This window comes from Hermetia illucens, chromosome 5, assembly GCF_905115235.1.
Source record: "Hermetia illucens chromosome 5, iHerIll2.2.curated.20191125, whole genome shotgun sequence".
In the NCBI taxonomy this organism is placed as follows: domain Eukaryota; kingdom Metazoa; phylum Arthropoda; class Insecta; order Diptera; family Stratiomyidae; genus Hermetia; species Hermetia illucens.
Window position 1 is genome coordinate 115470390 of NC_051853.1, and position 10239 is coordinate 115480628.

Below are 10239 nucleotides of genomic sequence, written 5' to 3' on the forward strand. Positions count from 1 at the left end.
ATATACGGAAGTCTTCTAGACCGATGGCTCAAAACCAGAACAGCGTTCTGGAGCCGGAGTCTACCTCTCGAATAAAAACGAGAAGTGAGCTTTTCCTTGGGGACAATATGCAACGGTTTTTCAAGCCGAAGTTTATGCGATCCTAAGGGTGTCAAACTGGGTGATTGACGAGCGGTTGAAGGGCAGGCGCATCGCAATCTGCAGTGACAGTCAAGCTACCCTGAGGGCATTGAGCAGTCCTTTGATCACCTCGAAAATCGTTCAGGAATGCAGAAACCGTTTGAACTCTATGTCTATATTCAATACGGTGGAACTACTCTGGGTACCTGGTCACTGTGGTATAGAGAGAAATGAAATCTCGGACGCTTTAGCGAAAGAGGGGTCAATCTCCCCTATGCCGGAACCGGAGCCAGCAATTGGGGTATCAGTAGCATTGGTTAAATCTGTTTTCAAACACTGGGAACAAGTTTCTCATAATGACAGGTGGCAGAGCCTAAATGCTGCTCAACACACCAAACTTTTCCTGCCAGAACCCAACATACGTACCGCAAAGTTTATCCTGTCGAAAAGCAGGAGGACCTGCAGGTGTATTGTGGGCATTCTGACAAGCCATAATTCACTAGCTGGGCATATGTTCAGAATAGGAATTACCGAAGATGATACGTGTCCCTCCTGTAATGAGGAAGCGGAATCCACGGAGCATTTCTTATGTGAATGCCCCGGCTATGGACGCATCAGGCATCAGATCTTTGGGGCCGATGATCTCCAATTGCGACGGGTAGCATCACATCCACTAACGGAAATCCTGCGATACGTTAACGAATCCGGAATATTCCGTTAGACGGGGGAGGCGAGTACAATGGACCAATACGGCCTGAGTGCTCAGAAGCTATAGCTTCTCCCCCACCATACACACACACACACACATAATAAAAAATAAAAAGTAAAGGTTATTTAAGACACATAATTTGACACTAAGTTTCGTAAGTATTCGGAAGGTACTGATGTCAGAAAGCCTTCCTTTTGGGTAAAGGCTGGGAAGCATTTTGAAAATAGGCGAAATCGTAGACAGCTCCGAACTTCAAATTGCAACGATAGATTGGATTCACCAGTGGCTAAAAGGAGTAGATGCATAACACGAAGGAATAACACGAAATAATCTTTTGAATTTTTGGCAACGGAAAAAAATATGAAAAATATAAAATTTTTCACACCTGAAGCATTGTTTATTATTTAACTTTTATTTACTAGTTATTCGCGCATCCAGATTCGAGCGCCAAACCAATAGATCAGATCGTAATCAGTTAACATCTGAGATGAACCCAATTTTTCATATACTCCTATGTGGGGGGACTGGATTTATTGAGCATTTTTTCTGTAATCACTCACCTATTTGTATTATAATATCGCACTGTGCCCCTGTCGCACATGTTGAGCTCATTCCAATTGTTATCTTTCTATGTACGTATGTGCTCTCATATCTAATCAGAAACGCTTATCGTGTATCAACAATTTGTTCTTTGGCTACTCCACAGCTGGAGGCTGCTCGAAACGCCGCAATACACACAATAATGAGTAAGTTATTGTTATTAGACAATGTAATGAGCGGACAGCGCGAGTGATTTTGTGTCTTTTACCTCAACAATTCGTCATGAAATTGGAAAACATTTGGGCAAATTTGTTGGACTTCGTCTCCAGAGTCGGGCCAAGCTTGGCTGGTTAGTACAGTTTTTTAACACGTTGCATGTAGTTCAATCTATAGTAATATCTGATTTTACTATCATTTTATCTCTTACACGAATATATTTGCTTCCATTTCCAGCAACAACAACTTTTTTGCCATGCGGGCTAGCGATGGGGTACATTTTTGTTGCGCTTCCAAACAGCGACGGAGTACTTCAATATGGACCACTCTTTGTGGGGCTGCTATTTGCTTTCATATGCGCAGCAGGACTTTTTGCTACGAAATTTATCTATGACCACGTAGTGTTCTGGCATTTCGATGTACTTCTTGTTGCAGCATTTTTCAACTTGCTGGGTGGTTGCTTTTTCTTTATTCACGAATTCGGTGAGTCATGTAATAGCAATGAACATTATTATTCTCTAAATTTTATCTGAAAAGTAAAAATAAAATGAACGGGTTTGCGTCATTTGTATACGTAAATATATATATATATATATACATACATATGACTGTACAGGTAAATTATATACGGCTACAGCCGCTGGTCCAGCATTATCTCCATTGCAGCTTATCTATTTTGCCACCATTTGGCGCGTGTAATAATTTACAAATAGTGCAAACTTATCTGTAAAGACGTAATATGAAATTTGACAGGTGCATATATAAATATGTGGCTTGTATAGGTGGGAGGCACATTTCTAACTCTCTGCTAATGGTGGTATTAAGTGAGTACCCGCCGTGTTGGCCTAATCTCATGGTCCACTTCGGACATGGATTGATTTTGAAACCACAATCAGAACTGTGATTGGCACAACAGTATCAATTTAAAGTGAGTGCATGCTCAGTATTCGTACTTGGACGCAAGACCTATGAAAAGCCTCTACCGCTACTAAGGAGTACAGCACCTGAATTGTACAGTGTAATTCCCAGCGTCAGGCCACAAAGAGACCCACCCGCGATGTGGGCACAATCACAACCCTCATGAAATTCGTGAATAACTGGGCCGATAGCAAATCCCCTGGGAAGAGTTCTCTGACATATATATAAACCCGGAAGTCTATCCCCGTTCCCATGGCATCAGAAAACCGCTGGTCAGATTTCGTGGCCGGAGCCACTTCAGATGAATTCCCATGCATACTCGGATCTGATCGGCCCAGCTATTGCATCACGAACGCCAAGTCATTGTAGCGTTTCCCGGTGCTATGGCGGTTCTCCTCGGCCACTTGATGCTAACTCAGCCGACGAGCATCCTGCATACAGGATATTCGTTTCCCGGCCAATTGCTTGGATTTGTATGTTGGAAGTAAATAATTACTCATATACGCCGTTCTGGTTCAATGATGTCCACGTAAACCGTTTCTGAATTATATTCTAGTATCTAATACTGAAGTATTGTACAAAAATGTGGCTTTTTCCTCGGTAAAAAATTGAGTATTTTTAAGGTTTTGTGTGAATCGAGTCCATATCTGTCTGTCCGTCTGTCTGTCTTTTTTTTATTTTGAGGAGGTGGAAATCTTCAAAAGACACTGTTCTGGACACACCAATGTGTAGGATTTTTACCCACTATAACCATCCCCGACTCCGTCCCTGCACCGCGGAACCGCCCTAAGGTATTACATCACGGGGCGGAGTCAGCTCATTCTAGCTTAATCACCTTTCTTCTATACCCGGCGTACGTGACCGCGTTTTTCTCCTCTCTTCTGTCTTTCGCAGTTTATTTTGGATAGATGCGATCATGCAGTTGACGGCATCCCAATTCTCTTGTTGTGCTACCATTTCCGCCACCAGATTTTCTGGTACAAGCACCTCTCCTGGAGTCTTCTCTAGACACCTCCTTTCTTCCACAAATCTCGAACTGTGGAAGAAAACATGCTCTGGGTCCTCTGAGACTCCTTCGCAATTCGGACAATCGGGTGAGGTCTCAAATTTAAACCTGTGTAGGTATTGGAGATATCCTCCGTGAGAAACTCGGTGAGATTAGATGATTCCCGTGAGAAACTGGATTATAATTAGATTGACTTCGCATTGTATATATTCGACATCTCATCTGCCAAGATGTCCATCGGCACCATTCCAGAGATGACGAATGCTGCATCATCTGAGACAGTCCTAAAAGCAAAGCAGGTAGTTTGTCAGTGTTAAGTGATATCCGCAACGCCTCCCTCCAAACTGGGGTCGCATAGAGCATGATTGAGGTCACCAGCCTGGCTATAAGCAACGTAGGGATATTCCGTGGCCCTCCCACGTTCGGCATCATCCTCACCAGGACCATAAGCGGTGGCTGATTTATCGCAAACATACTGCACGTGTTGCTTATAGCTGAGCTTCCTGTCAATTACAACCCCCAAGTATTTGATGGTCGGCTTGGAAGTGATGATACGATCCCCAATTCTAATACAGGCGTATTTTCTCCTCCGGCGCTTCGTGATGAGGACCGCTTCTGTTTTTTCCTCCGCAAGTGTCAGACCAGAGCTCTTTAGCCAATTTTTAACAGCACCGACAGCCTCGCTTGAGTATAACTCAGCATCTTCGAGATGATTTGCGACGACAACCAGCGCTATGTCGTCAGCATAACCCACCACTGTGGCTTCCTTCGGAAGGGGAAGATTAAATACATCGTTGTACATGATGTTCCACAGTAGTGGGCCCAATACGGATCTTTGCGGGACACCCGCGGAAACAACGTACTCCTGGGGTCCGTCATCAGTGTCGTACCAGAGCCTCCTTTCACTTAAATAACTATCGACAATTGTGGCGTGATAGGCGGGAATACCAACCTTCGCTAGGGATTTCCGAATTAGATTCCAATTGGCCGAATTGAATGCATTTTTCACATCCAGGGTTACTACCACGTAATATTTGCTGGTACTACCCTTTCCGTGAATTGCATCTTCGGCCAAGCCAGTAACCAATTTGATGGCATCAATGGTTGAACTAGCTACCAACTTCTGCCACTTCCATGCCGCTGGAAATATCCCCTCGGACATGCACGCTTCAAACAAATCAGCGAACATGTCCGGTCTAGATTTCACGGCAAGGTTAAGGGCCTTATTCGGTACTCCGTCCAGTCCCAGTGCTTTATTGTCTCCTATTCTTCTTCTTTTTCTTCAGCCGTTGTCCCGTTCACAAGCGGGGTCGGCTCGTCGTGATCGGTTTCGCCATTTGGCTCTATCGAATGCCTGAGCAAATATCCTGCAGTTCGTCTCTGGTGACTGCCGGAATTGCCGTCACATTCAGAGGTGGTTGGAATATGTCGGTGCTCGCCTCTTGCTGGGGGAATAACCCCTGGATGATTTTCAGCAAGAGGGTGGGACACGTGATCTGTGGAGATGAACGGCCTCTGAATTATCCCATCACGATTCTGTAGGCACTCCCCCCACGGGTTTACGTCCGCTTCTGAGCAGAGCTCCTTAAAGCATTTCCTTCTCCTTGTCTCAAAGAAGATTGCCTGGTGATCGCTGTGGGTGTAGCGTTCGCTGACGCACCAGGACATACCACGTGCCAGTGCAGGGCTGACAAAGATCAGGTATACAATCGAACCTGATTCTCCTTTCTGTAAGGTGTTTACAGCACCTTCATTAGTCGAAACTATGTCCATCTGCCCAAAAGCTTCTAATAAGCTGCGCCCCCTAGCATTTGATTCTCTGCTACCCCATTCTAGAGCCCAAGCGTTGAAATCACCAGCAATCACCAGTGGATCTCGTTCTCTTGCTTGGAGAACATGATTATCAAGCATTGGCTCGACTTCAGACAGGGTCAAACTTGGTGGAGCGTAGCAGCTGTATACATATATACCACTTATTTTCGTCCACATAAAGCCATTGGTTGCCTGACTGACAGTACATTGTATGGCCTGTCGAGAGCAAACCCGTATTGCCGCTCCACCAGTCGAATCTGCGACCCATATGCCACCGTGGCGGTGTCTATACGGTTCACTTATGATGGCAATTTCCATCTCAGATTCGAACGTGGGCTGCTCGAGTATTGCATTACCATTTCCAGCAATATGCTGGTTATCCTGTCCCTCTTTTAGTTCGCAGGCATTTGGGGTCCCTATTGGACTCTCTAGCAATATGGCTTTTCTCCCCACAACTCCCGCATCGATCGGATCGGTCAATGCTGCTGGTACATACCTTTGCGAAATGCCCAGACATGAGGCATTTTAAGCACCTCTTTAGTGAAGTTTGCTCTCTTAAACGGCAGACAACCCATCCAATCCGAACCCTCCCGGCACCCAACAAACTTCTGCGGTGCCTCGGCTGGTACTCGTATTGTGGCCATTTGAGTACCACCATAGGCTTTTCGTAAGCCCACAACAGACTCCTCGGTAAGTTCTTTCAAATTGAATCGCTCCTTCAGAGCAGTACAAATTTCTTCTTTCGATGTCACTTCATCGAGATCCTTGCATTGTATATAGATCTCATGTTTTTTGGCATGCATTGCTTCATCCTCCCAAGGGAGTTTTTGACTTCATTGCGAAAGTAATCAGTTTTGCCTACGCTGGATCTTTTCAGCGCGAATATGAGATCCCCTTTCTGGGTTCTTCGGATTCTGTACATATTTCCGCTCAAAGCTTTTAGGTCGGGATCAGCTTTGACTTTTTTGAGTATCTCCGCGTAGGGCAGATTTCCCTTACTGCAGATAAAAATCTTTCTCGCTTTTTTGTTTAACCTGGAATCCGGGCAAACTCCCCCTTTAAAGCACACATGCCATCGGTAAGTTATCTCTTTCCTCAAAAATTAATGCTTGACAGCCGGTACTTTAAGATTAGCTTCTCGAAACCGTTGGAAGACTTCCCATAACTTTTGATTATGCTCATCCAAATTTTTGGCGAAAATTATTACATATTGAAGGTAAAAACATTTTATGCCTTAATGACCCGTTAGAATCTGGTTCAGGGGGAACTAATGGCAAGCAGATCCTCTTTTGGTGCCGAAGAGTAGTCGCTTAAACTGTAGATGTTGGTAATGGAAACTGACCATCCTTTTCCCTGTAACCTCTTCATTTAATAACATTTAACAACTGATTATTGCCTTGTACCAAATCTAACGTGGAAAAACTAAGTTCAACAAGAATATCATCCACTTTTGGTAAGGAGTACGATATGGAAACCCACCTTAGTATTCAATTATTTGTTCTACACCACGATAAACCAAGAATTATATGGACTATCAATCGCTTATATTATGTCGACCTCTAGGAGCTTAGTTAGCTGCATCCAGTACTCCTCCCGATGAGCATGCGGTATTCGTCAGTGTCGCCCCTGGCAACAGCGATACGGCAAAAGTCTTAAAAGCGGTAAAAATCAACTTGTCCCCCAGGAACACGGATATGTCATCAAACCCAAGGCACAATAAGGTTACATTATCTCCTTCCTCCCTCAGGCTTAAATTGATGAATTTTTATATTGTTCTCATTTACGTTTACCAGTCTCACAAACATTTGACCGTAATGCGATTTCCCCACAGTGTTCCCTAATTTGGTCATATTTTTACGATTCTTCGCCAGTTCCAGTACACTTTCACTTGCTTTGTTTCCGTTTTAAGGTTCTGTGTAGAATTAAACCTTTTAAAAATTCATTCAATGTCTGTCTATCCATTTGTATTCCCTTACTCGCTGCTTCCCCGCGAAACTGCTGTCAATTATTATCATATATTGCGAAATGCCACAGCAACACTTCGCCGCGATAACCAAGAAGATTAGACACAGGACGAACAACTTGAACGGCAAAGGGGGACGAGATCTTATTGTGCACCTTTCGGGTAGGGACGATGTAGGGAAGTGGTATTAGTGTGTCGATGTCGCCTAGATCGTTTTCTTATGTGAGTTTCATCATCTTATCCCAGCAAGAAATGGATGTATCCGAAAAATTGATCTTGGATGTATCTACTTATTTCTTCCTAGATTCTTAGTAGAGTAAACATGGACCTATTGTTGCGCGTGTTTGCCTCCGCCAAGCTTCCCATAGAGGAATCTTGAAGCATCATTCGCTCACTGATTCCGTTAAGATCCACTATCATTAATTCGAAATGAGTCTTTAAGGAAGCTCCGCTTTTGGTTCCCGCTGAGATGAGGCAAATCATAATAATAATAATCGTTAGCGCAACAATCCATGTTGGATCAGGGCCTTGAAGTGTGTTAGAGCACTTCATTCAAGACCGTAACGGTAGACTAGGAGGCAATGTGGTCAGCATTGCGCTCGCCCGAGATTATTACCCTGATTTGACTCAGGTACTCATTCACAGCTGAGTCGACTGGTGTCCGACGTCAAATCACGATACAAATTCCACTGCCACCAGTGAGATTTGAACCGCGACCTTCCTTACGACATCCTTTCGCTCTGACCACTCAGCTATCCGAAAGGGAAATCATAAACGGCTGTGTAATGTCCGTTCTTATGACAGATTCTTCCACGTGCTCGCAGCAACTCGCAGCCATGTGCTTGCGACCACATAGGCGTGTACACCAATATATGGCATCGACACAAGCCTTTATACGCAGGATTCTGCTCGCGCAATTCTCGTCGCGATCTTAGGTGTACAAAACATTTCGCCCTCTTTAAAATTTCAAAGAATGCGCTGGAAGTTGAATCTCCTGTGTATAGTCCTTTTGACCCTACCATATAATTACCTGGATTCCACTCATCCTATTGCATCTTGAAACGGCGTAAAAAATATTTCTCTGACGATGGAGGCGCAACAATGCGGAAGTCCGAAATTTGCAAATAATAACTAACGTACGTTTTTCCTTTTCAGATATAATCGGAGCCTATTTGGTGTTCGCCGCCCATGGTGCCACATACGTTTGTAGTTTAAGTTACCTTCACATATCCTCAGGAAAGGACACCCGAACAATGTACATATCGTCCTGCTTTGCATGGTACATATTGGGAATAGCTGCAGGCGTAGCGGTCATCCCAGACGCATTCATTGCTACAGCAGAGCAGTCTAAGGCCACTTCAAACCCCCCAGACGCATTCATTGCTACAGCAGAGCAGTCTAAGGCCACTTCAAACCTTTATTTGGATTTTGCGTTCGTTTTCATGGCTTGCACAATTATTGTCACCATAATGCTGGTTTTCATCAGAGTCCTACAAGAAATGGGGTCGGTGGAATACAAGACGATGGTGGATGATGAACTTCGACTGTTAAACCAGAATGGGAGAATTTTCGAAGACCGCAGAAGCGTAATTGCACGCGTACGTGATACAAAGTCGTTTTTTTATGTCACTAAAAATAAACAATGGTTGGTGTCGTTTGTTCTCTTAGTATGTGAGGGCGTGTATTCGTCATTATTCACATATTTCGCGCTCTGGTTTTCCCTAAATCCAGCTGTGAAACTCAGCGATGGCTCTACATTTGACTTAATTATGTGGTGTGCACTTCTAGGCGGTGTGATTGGGACTGTCCTAATGTCTTTCTTCACTCTGAAGATTATATTCGTGGCATCAGTTTGTACTCAGATTATTTTGTTAATAATTGGAGTAATTTTAGGGGCGACAATTGGCAATCTAGTGCCATTCTGGATCATCGCGTTTTTGTTTGGGGTGATGTTCCCGTGCATCAAAATTTCTATTATCGAAACTTCCGCTTTTCGATTCTCTGAAATACTCATATTTATTTCGTACGTGATATTACTAGTACCGATTGGGGTCATTAACGTGTATTTTGTGGCGGATTCCAGCAATTTGTTCTTTTATAGTCTTGATCGTTCAACTTTGGCAGCGCACGCGTTCGCTTTCCTCATAATAATTTCCATGTTGAGCATAATAGTCGGTCTTCAAGTTCCTAGACTATTTAAGGCTTCCCTGCTGGAGATTCAACATCGTGTCCTTGGTATTATTTTTACGGAACATAATATAGAGCAACTAAATCTTGGGTATTTGCAAAGTGGCATAATTCCCACAAAAATTGAAAATATTGAAACCGCTGATACCGCATCGAGATTGTAATTTATATTAAATTAAACTAAATAATCAAGCAATAATGTTTAATCCATAGAGATGTAATAATAAATTAACTGAAATACCTGAACGTATACTCGTATTTTTTGTTTTCCCTTTATAAGAAGTGGGTTCCTTATCACTCCACCGTTCCATAGATTGTGCTCACACATGTAGCACACATACATATGTTTGTATAGTATGCAGAGAGTTATTATTCTGAAAATAGCTAATTAGTTTGCATCATGCCTAATTCAGCCAATAATTTTTTTCCGTTCACGTGTAATGTGAAGAATATTTCTCTTTAACCACAATTTTACCATTTTTTAAAAAAATCAAATTTCGTAGAAAGATACACATATTCGGTGTACTATTTTTTCTTTACTTTAATAAGGTGGGGAGGGGGAGGGGGGTTAAGCCCGCAGGAATTCAAATTTCTCCATTAAGTTGCGTGAATCCTTGCAATGCCAACCTTGAGACACTGGATGACCGGATCCAAATACGAGCTCTTGCACCATTTTTATAAATTCAAATCCTTTCCCATTTATGGACCATCCTTCCCTCTTGGTGATTACGACGAAGTATGACTTCGCCCAACTAGTGGCCTATGTTG

At 43.3% G+C, this 10239-nt stretch overlaps 1 protein-coding gene across 1 annotated transcript; it reads left to right on the forward strand.

The window, feature by feature from the left end:
• Positions 1-1513: 1513 nt before the first annotated feature.
• Positions 1514-9721, forward strand: LOC119657986. Its single transcript, XM_038065203.1, has 4 exons — positions 1514-1718; positions 1823-2068; positions 8440-8636; positions 8688-9721. Exons 1-4 carry the CDS (start codon positions 1652-1654, stop codon positions 9633-9635), a joined length of 1458 nt encoding a protein of 485 aa, XP_037921131.1. The 5' UTR covers positions 1514-1651; the 3' UTR covers positions 9636-9721.
• The last annotated feature ends 518 nt before the right edge of the window (positions 9722-10239 follow it).